This window comes from Gasterosteus aculeatus, chromosome 5, assembly GCF_964276395.1.
Source record: "Gasterosteus aculeatus chromosome 5, fGasAcu3.hap1.1, whole genome shotgun sequence".
Classification (NCBI taxonomy): Eukaryota; Metazoa; Chordata; class Actinopteri; order Perciformes; family Gasterosteidae; genus Gasterosteus; species Gasterosteus aculeatus.
Window position 1 is genome coordinate 4,631,685 of NC_135692.1, and position 15,588 is coordinate 4,647,272.

Sequence of the window (15,588 nt, forward strand, 5' to 3'; positions counted from 1 at the left end):
TGCGTGCTAGTATGAGTGTGGTCTGTAGGGGGCCGCAAATTTGGAATGGGATTGACGATGACCTCAAGGTGTTGCCCTATATCTCCTATAACTAAAAAAATATTTCTTATCAACCTACATCTAATATAAAACTGATTGTATGTGTATGTAATGTTTTGTACTGGTGTGTCTCTCGTGAGCAACTAGTCATAATTTGTGGTAATTGTGTACTTTACAGTTTTGTGCTACCACTATAAATTGAATCATGGGCCCCCACCTATAAGCTTTTCTTTAGCTTCTTTGGGGGACCCATTCACCTTACCCAATTAATCTTGTACCTCCCCAGCTGTATTATGTTTCAAGTGGTATTGTGTGAATAAATAAAATGAATTCATTCATTCATTCATATGGTGTTTATTATTTGTTTGCGGGTGCAACATTTTATTCCCAAAACATTGCAATTATTGTGATTAATTCATGTAGAAAAAAAAGACATATCCTATGCTCCTTCTCTATAAGACCACAACGTGTAGTTATACTAGTGTCACACCTTTTAGTAGTCTACTAACACTGAACTAGTGTACAGAACTGCTTGAGTAAACCTTTATGGGCTGCAAGATAAAGGCTTTATATTCAGAAATGTCTGCAATGTGTTCAGCGATCTGAACGTAGAGTATGAAGGTGCAGATGGACAGTCAATGGGTCCCACACACATAGATATGTCATTGCAAGGACTTAAAATAAACCATACCTTGTCCATCAATTGAACACCCCCCTTCCACTCGAGCCTTCCTCACCTCCAGAACGATGACGACAGGATTCAGCCAAAGTGGGCGGGAGGAGGCGGCGCGTAGCGAGCTGAAGCCCTACCCCGCTGCCATCACGATCACCTCCCGTTCCAATAATCCTCCGCTGGCTCCGTTTCCGTCCACAGCGTCCAAGAGCGCAGCGTTTTCCCCGGTACACGCTGTCGACGCAAGCCGAAAACGCCTCCACAACACGCCACGCAGCTGTCTGTGTGGCACGTGACGGTCAGCGAGCGCACTTTTTTTTATTCCCTCTCTACGTAGAGCAACAGAGCCGGTCGGCTGTGAAGGGGGCAGTACCGGTAGCGGGGTTAAGGGAGCGCTCTCTCTCGGTTCTCCCGGACTCCCGCTTGCAGCCAGAGATGGAGCGGCTGTGCGGACCGAACCTCCCTTTCTGGGTGAGTTACGTGCTGGTGGGACCTGCGTGCTTGTTACAAGATACTGTAACTCCATTGCAATGTTAAGCCTCGCTTTTCGTTTCTTTTCTTTACCGGGGCAGTCGTTTAAAAGTAAAGCTTTATCCCACTTAAAAGCATTTAGTGTGTTGACAAGTTCCCATTTAATGGCGGATTACGGCTGTTTGGCTGTGTGAGAGTTTACGGCAATGGGCTGTCCTCTGTGGCCGAATGCTCATTTAAAAAGCCGTTGTATCATATCGCTAAATATTAGTATGTTTGTGTAGTAAGTCAGTTACACCGTCGAAAACAATATGGTCTTAACTACTTATTTCAGTAATTGCACGTTATAACTAGTTAACTAGGTCCGTTAAGGAGTAATAAATGAAAGCACAGCATAGAAAACACTTGGTACACATGGTACTTAATGATAAAATGACTACAGATGTATAAAGTGGCTATTAATCTTCATTCAGAAATATTCCCAATGAGAATATTGAGAGGAGACATCCCGTAGAGTAGTAGAATAAGGTAGTAGCACTCACAGACGTTAAATCCCTATGGGATAGAAGGATAAAAGCTTTCTAATTGTGACACCGCTATGTCTTCAGAGACCTGAATGATGTTTCTCTGTTACGGGTAACTTTGTCTCGCAATAACCCCCGCAAACATTAATACTGGTGAAAGCTCGTAAATGATACAAACATGGTCAACTGTTTGAATAGTGTATTCCCAAGGCCATAAATCCCACTGATGGTCGATACAGATGTGCTCAAGCTATGCTTTGAGACATCATTGAGGATTCTTTGGATTGGATGTGTTGTGTCAGTGTGACCATGGGAAATGTGTTTATAGATCTGTTGGCGTGGTAAATTAGTTTTCTCGCTCCAGGGCTGGGTGTGATATTGGTGTCATATCTGTAATTTGTTGCAGTGCCCGTGCACTAATCGTTTTCTGGGGAATTAGAGAATAAGTTAAAGCTTTGACATCAGATACAAACCAGTATTGTCGACATTAAAAGCCTGATGTGTCAACGAAAAAAATAACGCCACCCTCAGGCAGTAACCTTTGGTCTGTTGTAGGCTATGTCACCGGTCTGCAGCTGATCGTCCTCAGCGGCTTCGTGGCTCCTTGTTGTTTCCAAAAGAGTTAAGAATGTGCACTTGATTTTCTTGCTGGATATCAAATCGAGGGCTGGCTCTTTTCGAGGTCATTTGAGGTGATTTAAATTGGTTGCTGCTGTTTACGTCCACTGCAAACACACTGGAGGCCGTTCCGTAATCCCCCCACCACTCAAACATTTGCGTGCAAGTCGGTTTAAAAACTAAGGCTCAAGACCATGGACTTGATTTTCAGTCTTGTTGTTTGTAAGATTAGTAGCTTTTTATCTCCAGTTGATAAAAGCTCAGGCTCAAAGTTTACGTTTGTAAAATCAAAACATGGTTCTTGCTTTGTAGGGAAGATTTATTTTTGTTATTTCAAGCAATAGCTTGTGCACAATCTTCAAGGAAAGGGGCATTGAAAGTCCTGCGTATCTCATAACATGCTGATATTATGGTTGCTTTTCACTTTCATGTGCCACCAAAATGATCCAGAGCTCTTTTATTTTATTCCAAAGCGCACCAAACGTGAGCCCGCTTTACTATTAATATGAATTATTAATACTAAACTATTAAAAGATTCCTGTGTCAGTGTGACAATGTGTCACTCATTAGAGCCTCAACTGTACTGCTGTGGATGGCATGCACATTTTGGGCTGCGTTATATGGATTCTGTATTCTATCGCTGGCGTGTGGGAAACATTTTACATGTTACGTAAGCTGTGTCTGAAGTGAAATTCCAAAATATTGAGTCTGAACATTTATCCTTGGCATTTGCAAAAAGTAGTTGGTAAAAAACAATCTCACTACAGAGCCCAACAACTGTTTGCAATGTATAACAATGAGGCATATCCTACAAACTACATCTAAATGTACAGTCATCACTTGTGAAAGGTATAAATGAAAAACACAGAAGTTGTTGGTTCGACCACATTCATCAAAGTCCTAACAATAACTGACTGAAGAACCAAGGCAGCACCAGCGCAGAAACTCTCCCATTCAGAGAATTGAAAGGACTGTTTTTAATGGAGTCTGGTTGCGTTGGCGAGAGCACTGCTTGCCTGTCGGAAACAAATACTGTATAAAACATCCAAACAATCCTCTTAATACAGCTGTTAAAAGAAATGTTAGCCAGAAAGAGATTTGATTCAATGTAAAAACTCAGTGCATAAAAATGAAATTGTTCCATGCACGATTGTATAACAATTGGGCAAACTTAATTTGTCTGGGAAGATCATGAGATATAATCAAAAGTTCCAAAAGTGCTTCTAAGAGACCTTTTCGGTGAGGCGTTGCAGAAGCAGACAGAATGGGAGTCAGACGGCACGGACCTGAGGCGGGCCGATCCTACTCCCATTCATCCTCAGCGTTGCTTGGCGTTGATGAAGAGCGCACGTAAACTATGAGAGTCTTATATTCTGTCGTCATTAGTCGGCTGGGGCTGATTGGAAAGGGAAAAAGAGGAAGATTGTGAATGAAGCGGTCCAAGTGGAACGTTTGTTGGGAAAGTTCAATGCCTCCTTGTAGTTGGTGTGCACTTGTTGAGGTAAATATAAAATGTGACTGCAGGAAAAAATGTAGTAGGGGCGTGAACATTTTCTCATCTACGTTTGGCTTTGGTAGTCATTTTCTAATGGAAATAACCAGCACTCATTGTGTCTGAATATTTACATTTCATTTGCGCCCTTATATACATGTATTACAGATTTGACTTTAAATGTATTACGGTCCCATTGAGAACCAACTCCCAGAGGTCAAGTAAATCTTTCTTTGGATAATTGGACGAACACACCCTGCAGGGTTTGAGTATGAGTGCACCATTGTGACAATGGTCCCCTTTCAGAATGTAAATGTTCTGTATATACAACCTCCCTGCTCTCTAATGAGCCTTTAATGGATGTTCCACCCTTGAATGCAATCACAGTGTGGTATTACGCAACAGTGGTAGTCGTTACCCAAAGAGGTTGGAAGAAGACCTACTTTTGTAAGTTTCTACGTTAAAATCCTGTGGAGCTAACATTAGCAGCTAGCGTTAGCCCTTCTATGCTAAGTACTGAAGGAATACTGAAATTGTACATTAGCTGCTTTAGATTTTGAATGATTGTAAAAGTTAATAAAAATCTACTCTGCTTCACAGGAACAGTGTTGTTCCTTAATTTCATCACCACAAGGTGGGTAACGTTTAGACAGTGATCTGGAGCTTTAGCCTCTAACTTTATTTTTTGACTTTGCCGTTGAATACATTTTACATCCTGGATTCAGCCTTCAAAAGCATATTGTTGACCCTTCTGTCTGCTTCTCTCTATATATTTTTTTGTTTTTTACCAGAGTGCAGTTAGTGACTGTGGGGGCAGTAGATTTACGTACGGCCTCTCAGTCAAAACTGTCGCTTTCATGTTAACCATATCCACCTTCCGGTCGCCCTGGGATTTATCATCCTTCCTGTCTGAGGCACTTCCTGTGTGTTGTGCAACAGTTTTATTGGTTTCCATTTGCAAATGAGACAGCAAATCCTGATAAAGCTACGTTTTCAAATCTACGTACACAAAGCCCTCAATTGCTTGTCTTCTTGTGCTGTAGTTTTCTGTCCTTATATGGTTGTATGGCACAATGATGCCTCACTTCTTGCAAAACCACAAAAACCAGCCAACAATGTTTTTTTTAAATTAGTTGTTGCTAAAGAAAGTTTCTGTTGTGAAGAAATGATTCACTTAACACCGCTCTAATATCCCCAAAGCTCTACAACAGACGTCATAGTGTCCCAACCAGTGTCCTCCCAGCTTCATTTCCTGTTAACTAGCTGCTGCTCAATCGGTTGTTACTGACTGCGATTTTACGGAGAGAAACAGAAACAGAAACTTTCCATTTTTTGTCTCTGCAATCAATGCAGCCAAGCTTTGGCATTGAGCATTAGCTTTAGAATATCTTTATCAGAGGCCTTGTCTATCAATATATATATTTATCCATCACAAAACATCAATGGGAAAGAAGAAGTTAAAAGAGGTAAAGGAATCCTAATGTACTTGTATAGTACATGTAACATTTTAAATATATTTAGGCTAAGCAAAGTTATTGGCTTTTTTTTTGATCACCTCCTCTAACTCTCAGCTAGAAAGCTAACATTCTCCCAAATAAGGTCCTGTTTTTGGAAGCACCTGATCCTGAGGTTTTGCTCCAGAATGACTTTGGTTTGCCAGACGACTCCACAAAAAGTGCAAACTGTTCAGCTGTTTGTGACACAAGAGCGCTGCGGTTTGGAGGGTTGTTCCTCTTCTGACTGATTTTAGGCCCAGTGTTGGTCTACTTCCCATCGACTGTCTCAGAGCTGCCATGTGAACTCCCTGCTTCTTTACATTAAAGCTTCCATCAGCCTCAGGAATGCTATTACTGTGAAGAAGGTATGGCAACCACTCATTATTCAGTGAGTCACTTCATGTCTCAGAAATAGAAGCCTCCCAATTTAGTTTGTGTTTCCTGTCGTGGAAATACTTTGAAACCATTTTTTGGGGATTGGCACGTTAATTGATGTGAATCTAACGACGTCTGATTGCATGCCTGGAGATTCCAAAGCCTAACTCCCACACGGACGTGTTCATGCTCATCGGGAATACTTCCCTCTGGCTGATTTAGAGTTGCGTTAGTGAAGCCAAGCTTCAGCAATAGATCCCCGGGGATCCCCTCGCTTTGATAATAACGAGGTGCTACCCAACGATCCCACTAGTGATGAAACCGGTGGGGGAGGGGCGGGTTGTTTCACGGTACGGTCTTGACCTGGCCACTGAAGTCGCCTCACCGCCTCAGCCGACCGCCTGCAATAACAAAGTGCCTCAACTTTTTTCCCTTTCTTTATCTCACCCTTTGTTGAAGTTTCAGGTTTGTGTAGCGATAACTGCCCAAAGGGTCTGTGAGATGGGATGGATGGCGGCCGTTATGCAGGTCATGTGTTAGAGCAGCCTTCCTCTCCTTGTCAGGATTTTCCTCAGTGAAATATTGTTTTAAGAAAAGTAATTTCACGCCTTTAGTTAAAAGCTTTTATTTGATACGCTCCTCATTATAGCTTATGAAATGCTTTTGAGCTCAAATTTGTTGTCAATATTGTATTGTGTGAATTGAGGTCAACGGTTAACTTGTCAAGCCTCCACAAGATGTAATGTGCAGTTACTAAGGCTTAATCATTTATTAGAAAACAGACAGTGAATCATTGTATAAAGGGAGTGAGCACATTCTTTCATAGTAAACAAAGGAGCTCTTATATCGCAACCTTTTTATTTTCCCTCTCATTCATGGAAACAATCTACCTGTCACTTTCAGAAGGACATTAATATCCACTACCCAAGGTTCCCCGTTGTAGTATTTACTCACATTTAAAAGGCAAGCCACCACAGCAGAGATTAATTAAACACCGTATTGTGTGCATTCAGAGCCTTTTGTCACCCAGATAAGAAATAATGTGCGTCGCTGCCTTTACCTGCCAGAGTGCAGGGGAGATATATATAAGACTGAATGCTTCTAAATGGGACATTTGCTTTTACACGTGGAGTGAGATAGAGATGTGTTTGTGCAAGGCTTGTCTGCAACCATAAAAAACCTGGAAAGGTCTACCAGGCCTGATAAAATGAAACAAACTCTGAACATTTTGAAGAAGTCGTGGACATCACAAATATCTGTGTAAGGCTCATGTGGTTCAGACAGTCCAGGATCTGGGGCCTGCAAAGTGTGGCTAATGAGTAAAAAGAGGCAGCACTAGCTAGCCATGCTAAAGGAGCTAATCTCTAGGCTTCTGCTTGTTTGGAAAAATTGTCCAAAAGTCATGGTAATGATCATGAAAACCAGCTGCTAACTGGCTGCCGTGAGGGAAGGAGAAAAGGGAAAACTGAGGTCATTTTTTCAGTGAAGCCTATATGCAATGAAAACACTGCATGATTACCTCCAACCAATATAAAGCGAAGGCAAAGGGAGCAGAGGTATGTCTTGTTGGAATCCAGTCCAGTGTTAATCATAATCATTTACTGGATTAGTGTTAAACATCCAACGCATAAGTAGCACAACATGTACTAAAGAAAGGGGCTAGGGGGTAGAAGTCTGTCCACTCTTGTCCACTGCGAATGCCACGTGGTAGGAGAACCACTGCAGACAGGTGAAATGTGTGCCCCACGACTCTACACATATTAGACTCAGCTGTGATACAATATAAACACCTGATTTGTGTGATAAGAGCCGATCTGCTTTTTGGGGCAATCCTTAAAAACTCTCTCGGGAAGTATCTAGAATTTTTATGTTTTCAAAGGTGGGAACTCAAATTGGGTCAGAAGGCAGATCACAGCAGCAATTGGCTCGTGCTCAATCAAATATTTCCTTTCAAGAAGAGTAATGAAACAAGCAGTTTTACATTCTGGGAATTTAGAGCTCATTAGCCCCCACGGAGAAAGCTGCCAAAGGAAAAGTGAACGTTTCATTGCAGCCACACAAATACATGCACACGCAATCACCTCTCACCTCTTTTCCACCGCAACACTCACTTACACACGGCCTTCCGAACTGGGTGTGGAGGTGCATCCAGCAGCTGTGTTTATCTTGGTTCCATCTGTGGGCGGCCTCACGTCAGCGTTGGTCCAGGGTAGCCCGGGAGCCGCCGTGTCACTATGACTCGTGTTTACTCTAGCCTTCTCCCACAGTTCAATTCAATTCATTTTATTTTGTATATATGTAGAGCTTGTGGTATGTTCACACCAAAAGCGAAGCAAATTATTCACCGGAGTAGATTCCATGTAAAGTCAATGCACAGACGCGTCTGGTCGCGAATGAAGGCCGGCGCATGCTTCTGCGTCGTTTACTGCACAGATTTGGAGATTTCTTCAAAGTAAAAGCCTTATAATTGCATGTTCAAAAAGACCATATCTCCATATTTGAAATGCAATAAAAACACAATTCTCAATAATTCCAGGCCAGGACCAGTGTACTCATGTTAAGGACCTCTCTGACTACTACCATGATGCATATCAAACCTTTTTACTCTACAGATTTGGAGATTTCTTCAAAGTAAAAGTCCAAAAACTCCACTTCTCAAAGTTTGAACTGCCATAAAAATCGATTGATCAATAGTTCCAGACCAAGACCAATGCACCTGTGTTAAGGATCTCTCTGACTACTACCATGCTGAATATAAAGTATTTTTACTGTACAGATTTGGAGATTTCTTCAAAGTAAAAGCCCTATTTTTGCAAGTTCAAAAAGACCATATCTCCATTTTGAAATGCAATAAAAACAGATTTATCAATAGTTCCAAGTCATGACCAATGCACCTGTGTTAAGGACCTCTCTGACTACTACCATGCTGAATATCAAGTATTTTTACTATACAGATTTGGAGATTTCTCCAAAGTAAAGGCCCTATTTTTGCTCTTTCAAAAACACAATTTCTCAAAGTTTGAACTGCAATAAAAACAGATTGATCGATAGTTCCAGACCGAGACCAATGCACATGTGTTAAGGACCTATCTGACTACTACCATGATGAATATCATACATATTTACTGTACAGATTTGGAGATTTCTTCAAAGTCCAAAAACACCACTTCTCAAAGTTTGAACTGCCATAAAAACCGATTGATCAATAGTTCCACACCAAGACCAATGCACTTGTGTTAAGGATCTCTCTACCATGCTGAATATCAAGTATTTTTACTGTACAGATTTGGAGTATTTCTTTCAAAGTAAAAGCCCTATTTTTGCAAATTCAAAAAGAATTATCTCCATATTTGAAATGCAATAAAAAGAGATTCATCAATAGTTCCAGGCCAAGACCAATGTACTTGTGTTAAGGTACATTGGTCAGTGTTCTCTGACTACTACCATGCTTAATATCAAGTATTTAAACTGTACAGATTTGGAGATTTCTGCCCTATTTTTGCCCGTTCAAAAACACCATTTCTCAAAGTTTGAACTGCCATAAAAACAGATTGATCAATAGTTCCAGACCAAGACCAAAGCACCTGTCTTAAGGACCTCTCTGACTACTACCATCATGAATTTGAAATTTGTTTACTGTACAGTTTTGTAGATTTCTGCAAAGTAAAAGCCCTATAATTGCACGTTCAAAAAGACAGTTTCGCGACCAGCCCACCATTAATTGAAAGGTTTTGTAACGGGACATGACCTGTTCCATCCAAGGAATCCAGTAGGTTTTCATATACCTGGCTAGTAGTCTGAGAACACAGCTCGACGTCAAACAGGTTACCCCATAGCGCCAAATGGAAAGGGCTTTATGGAGCGGAACGAAAATTTGCTTTGCTTTTGGTGTGAACCTACCATACACAAGTGTGTTGTCCTTTGTGAAGCCAAGACCATTCCTGCCTGCTTTGTTTTCTGTAGACAAGAGTGTGGAGCTGGTAGAGGTGACCTAGACAAGTCAAAGTGCTCAAGTTAGGACACAAATGTGGATGACCTTATTCTGGGCAAAACACATACCACCCTTTGCGTGATGCAGCGACCAACCCACCATTAAATGCAAGGTTTTGTAACGGGACATGACCTGTGCCGTCCAAGGAATCCAAGTAGGTTTTCATATACCTGGCTAGTAGTCTGAGAACACAGTATCACTGCTCCAAATGGCACAATTAGATAGCATGTAAGCTAATGCGCCGCTCCCCCATGCCGTGTGTCTCTGCAGGAAGCCAACCAGACACTGCACACGGATCAGCCCGACCTCCCACAGTGCTTCCAGCTCTCTGTCCTGTCATGGCTGCCTTGTGTCTACCTTTGGGCCGTCTGCCCCATCTACCTCTTCTATCTCAAGAGGAATCACAGCGGCTACATCATGATGTCCATCTTGAACAGATTCAAAACGGTAAGATGGGGATTTATTTTTAACAATGTGTTCTCCAAAGAGGGGTTGGACTGAATCATGAGGTTGATGTCGGTCACTTAGCAACGGCCAGCTGTGTTAGTTTTCCCTTAAACTGATTGCAATCCTCCTCACTTGAATTTGCCAATTGGGGGCCCGATTGCCCCCGATTGTGTTCACTATTGATTCAAAGTTTATTTGTGCTGAAGATGTTGCCACGCGTGTCCATGTTCCAGCCGTCTCTCGTGAAGTGGATGGAATGTGGCATTCTTCAGATATGCAAAGGAAGCACAAAGAGATTTATTTCTTTATTAGGGAGATTTGACTGTTAATGCCGACTTCTGAACAATGAGCACAGAACATGCCGACCCCTGAATGTTTAGATCTTCCCTCCTCCCCTCTTTACTTACACTGTCTGTCACGTGACTTGTCTTCCCTTAGGTGTTGGGCTTGTTGTTGTGGATTGTGTGTTGGACCGATCTCTTCTACACATTTCACGAGCTTCGGCAAGATGACACCCAGCCGCCGATCTACTTCATCACCCCGCTGGTTCTGGGCATGACCATGGTAAGGATTTGTCCATTCTCTTTCCAGGTTTTGTAAAGAGATGTGTGGCTTTTTTTTAATAATAGAATGGTCTTGCTGCCCACTCTCAACATATCTTTACCCCCCAAAACCTGTTTTGGGAGTTTTCCTTATGTTAAATAAGGAAACTATGCAAACAATGATGGTATACATTACATGCAGATATATAAATGCCAATACATTAAAGGTTATATTCACGCTACTGCAATGATTTATTTTTTCATGAATGATATGGTTATTCCGTTCATCCATTTATTTTTGTCATTCTATATAGTGTACAGTTTACATATACGTATTATAGGTATTTCAATGCCTGCGCATAAAAAATAAATAAATCATATTATTTGCCGTAAAACTTAATTTAGAGACTGTCAACCTTGCAGAGTTCTTTGCCAAAGTGAGAACATGCCCCACCGCAGCTGTGATAGTGCTGCTTTTGTTTCTTCCCATACCCAAGGAGACCTGGTCTGTAGTTCTCCTGAGGTGCTACGTCGGGTTAACCTGGTTCAGCCTGTCTAACTGAGGTTTACCTTACATGCCCTCCGTGATTCTGTCCTGGCTAATCTAACTCAGCCTCTCCCTCTGCCTAACCCTCCCCCATCCCCCACCTCTCCCTCTCCATCAGCTATTGGCCACTTTTCTAATCCAGTTTGAGAGGTTACGTGGGGTCCAGTCCTCAGGGGTCCTTCTCATCTTCTGGTTCCTGTCCGTGCTGTGTGCCATTGTGCCTTTCCGCTCCAAGATCCTACAGGCCTTCAGCCAGGTGAGAACGCCGTGGAACCTCTTTAACACCCTGCCCACACCCCCCCTCTCTGATTCTTAGCTAATCTAAATACCTACTTGTACTTGGCATTATCTTCGCTCAGGTTTACTTTCGCGAAAACCAGCCTTGAGGTGTAAAGTCTACAGTGAGGTCTGTGGTCTGAGGCTTACAGTCAGTGGATGTTCTACAGGGGTCAGTCGAGGACCCCACTAAGCGGAGAGGGAATAATAGGCCTGTTGTTTCACTGCAGTTGTGTACTTCTCACCTCCTCGTGCTTCGCAGCTCACCAAAGGAGCTGGAAGGGATATGCACAGGAGCAGCCAACATGGAAGACAATGTTAAATATATGAGTCAGAGGTCAGAAGCAGCCGCAAAGTACAACACTTTGCATCGGCGGTTGATTGGAGCTGTTGACGAAAACCTCTGACCTGGTGGATTACTTATTTCCGACTTCCCGGTTCAATAGCTCGTCAGAGGGAACTTATTTTACCAATACGGACCAGTCTGCGAGCTGGACGCATTGGTCTTAATGTGTGGCCCGAAGTGCAGGTAATAATGGTAAATTACAGTTGTAGCTGGTTGTCATCTGCGGTCTATTATGGTTACAGAGAGGTGTTGTTTGTGTTTTGGCAGCGTTTTATCTCATAATTTTTTTTCCCCTTTCTTTAGTGCGGAAATAGGCTTCTATAGTTCTGTGAATGCATAACTCCAGCCAATCCAAAGACGGGGTTTGTAACCAATTAGATGTAGAGATACCATGGCAACTGGATCCGCCCCTTCACTGTCTAAAACAGCCAGCGCGCAGAAAACACCTTCTCGAGCGTGCAGATCCAGATTTTGAGACCGAGACCGACTTTTGCTCGAATGTTTGATTAACGCATATGCATTTTGCACTCTCGGATTTTGACACTGATTTACCGCCATAAACTTGGCTGATTTGTAGGTGAGTTTGTTTCCTCAACCCTGATTTGTTTAGTCCACCTCAATGCCCTTTTCTGGATTATGTTGCGTCGTCACTGCCAAGATAGCAACAGCTAAATAGGAACCCCTAAATATCAAAATTGCATACAATTTCCTATATATTACAGTATGCAGTCACATGTCACTACTCCAGCATAAATATACCACAATGCAATGCGGTAGTAACGACAGCATTTATACAGACAACTGTTTCCAGGTACTAGGTCTCTTTAGACTAGTTTAGATGTTAGGATTCACACAAAGCATAATTTGGTCAGATAAGATTGTTACAGGTCACGATGGATACTCCTCTCCAAGGAGTCATGCAGTGTTTCTATAAAATATGAATGCAATAAAAAAATGTATCACACATGTTGAACGAGCACAAAGTCTTAATATTTTTCATTCTTTTAATGTCTTTTAATGACTCGATGTCATAAAGTCCTCCATTTGGACACTTGCTTACCACTATATGTGTGGCCTTACTCTCTTCACTGTGTGTTCATGCACGTGTGTCTTGTGTTTTTTACCTTTTAGAACGAAGTGACCGACAAGCTGCGATTCACCACGTTCTACTTCTACTTTGGCCTGGTGATCTGTGAGCTGATCCTCTGCTGCTTTAATGAGAAACCCCCTCTCTTCTCCGATGTTGTCACAGACCCTGTGAGTTATGCTTCCCGCTGTGGGCTCCGCTCAGCATCCATGAGGCATAAGTGTGTGTGTCTTTATGTTGTACGTGAGAACATCTCTTCTTCTCAGCGTCACTGTGTATTCAGTGTCCTGAGTGGTAGAAATTCTTCAGTGGGTGCTTTGAGGGCAGCTTCTTCAAGCAGGTCACACTTACCATTCAAGCCCACAGAGAAGCCGCTTGTTTCTGCTTGTTCCCAGAGTCATCCGTATCCTTGTTTAACTTCTCTGGCTTCTATTTGTCCGGACATTGTCCCATTTTCCTTAGAATCCCTGCCCTGAAACCACAGCAGGGTTTCTCTCCACCGTGACGTTCTGGTGGTTTACAAGGTAGGTTCACATTGCTCTATGCCACTGGATAATCCATAGGACCACACTCTCAGGATATTATGAAATAAAAATCATTGGGAAAATTGTCATAATACAATATATAAGGGTTCCATCAATTCCATTTTTATTCCTCTGCAATTAAATATTTTAATGCTGTGTAAAGGCTTTTGTAATCACATTAATGTAGTTTTCATTTCGGCTCTGTGACGTATTTCAATATCAAAATACAGAATAATTGCAGTATTATTCCTTGGTATTTTTTGTAAGAACATGTAACTAAAAACATGTTTAAATATCTTAACTGCATCGTTTCCTGTCAGCAACACCATCAAGCCAATTTCCGGTGAAATCCAATGCACTGATTGATTAGCAAACTCAATTAAGACTGTGGAGAGCATTCTTACTGAGTCATCTCAGTTTCTCAAAGTTGTCTAAGCATTTTGGTTTAAGAATCACTCGTCTTGAGAATGAAACGCACATCTGGGTAGAATTGAAGAAAACAATGACAAACAGTCAAATGCCAGATCAGTGGAGGCGGATTGAATGTATGTTTTGTTTATGTCAACAACTGTCTGTTTTGAAATGCTAGATTCATCTGATAAAACTGACTAAGGAGTACAACAAAAACATAGGGTTTCAGCTCAAGGGTTAACAATTTTCATCATCGTTTACATGTAAAGAATATGAGAACATTGAGACGCTGTTTCCCTTTCTCTCAGCATGGCAATAAAAGGCTACAAAAAGCCTCTGGAGGACAAAGACCTTTGGTCTCTGAACAAGCGCGACACCTCCAAGGTGGCGGTGATGAAGCTCCTCCAGGAGTGGGAAAAGGAGCTGGCCAAAGCCAAGAGGTATGTTTGTACAAGAAGAGGAAGAGGGGGAAGCGTTGTCCTTTCCAAAAAATATAGTCCGAGCCCAGTGTTTTCCGGTAGGTCTGTGTTAATCATATGAAGGCTGTACTTGGTGCCACCGTGCATGAAAGCAGACACTGTGTTTACTGACAAAGACAGCAGGTTGTTAGGAGAAATCAGGTTAAAGCAGGAAGCACTGTAACCTGGATACTACAAAATGCACAGCTGGATAATAAACACATTGTCCCTTGACATGTGTTTTGGACCAGCGCCGTCTCATTGCAAATGCGTGCGTGTGTGTGTACGGAGACATGCAACCATGAGCATGTGCTTTGGAACCCAAGCAGTGGGACAGCTACTTATAACATATAAAACTGTGCCTGCTGCTGCTACACACAAGCACACTGCAGTGAATTCCCTATCTTTGTTATTTTTGTTTTTAATGTCAGAGCCTTAAAGGAATAAATCCGTCCCCCTCGGTTCTGTGTGGATACGTTACAGAGTGAATTAATCTCTTGCGTCGGCAAGGGAAGTGTGTTCAGCCGCATTCTGGAGGAACAAGTTTAGTTGCTTGGTCACGCAGAGAAGGACCCGGACCCATTGTGCTTCCCCACTGACAGGCGTTGCCTGCCGTACACAAACACACCCGACAAGCTCCGTGAACTCTGACCTACGCGAGGCGGGGCGGCTTCCTACCGCCGTGAAGCAGTTTTTCCTGTCGAGTGTGTGCTGCCTCGCTGAGGACCACTTGTAAAATGTTCTGGCAACGCTCCATAAAGCCTTTTCCATTTGCCGCCATGGGATAACCTGTTTGACGTTGAGCTGAATTCCGGTTAAACCGTGGACGACTCCTGCGCTTTAAGTCGGTATTAGTGTTTGCAAAACATTCCTTCCTGAAAACGTGGTGCAACTTAATTTGCATTATGTGTCATTGCCCGGCCTCTTTTTGACCCGATGAACCTTCTTGTTAGCAAAGAAGACGAGGAAAAACACCATGAAGTGTCTTTTGTTTGAATTACTACTTACTGCAATAATCCCACTTTCCCAATGGGATTTATCATAAGTGATTAGGACATATGATGTTCTACACTATATAATTGGGAGCTTTAAAAGGTGTTTAAAATGCATTCCTCAATGATGACAACGGTATAATTTAGCTGTGACTTAAAGCGAAGCAAATTTTCGCCCTGCTTTACTCACGCAAGTTTACTCTATTTTGCTTCATTCGGGTCCCATTTTTTTGCTTCATTCGCGCCTGGAAGGGGGCATGGCTTATCTCTGTTACGTGT

General features: G+C 42.3%; 1 protein-coding gene across 4 annotated transcripts in view; it reads left to right on the top strand.

Moving 5' to 3' along the window:
• Positions 1-847: 847 nt before the first annotated feature.
• Positions 848-15,588, top strand: part of abcc3 (ATP-binding cassette, sub-family C (CFTR/MRP), member 3) — a 40,207-nt gene continuing 25,466 nt past the window's right edge. For all 4 annotated transcript variants that reach the window (XM_078103082.1, XM_078103081.1, XM_040175782.2 and 1 more), the window contains exons 1-7: positions 848-1,183; positions 9,950-10,126; positions 10,565-10,690; positions 11,334-11,471; positions 12,969-13,094; positions 13,387-13,448; positions 14,168-14,299. In XM_078103082.1, the coding sequence (XP_077959208.1) occupies positions 1,148-1,183; positions 9,950-10,126; positions 10,565-10,690; positions 11,334-11,471; positions 12,969-13,094; positions 13,387-13,448; positions 14,168-14,299 (797 nt within the window). In that variant the 5' untranslated portion in view covers positions 848-1,147. The remainder of the gene's footprint in view (positions 1,184-9,949; positions 10,127-10,564; positions 10,691-11,333; positions 11,472-12,968; positions 13,095-13,386; positions 13,449-14,167; positions 14,300-15,588) is intronic.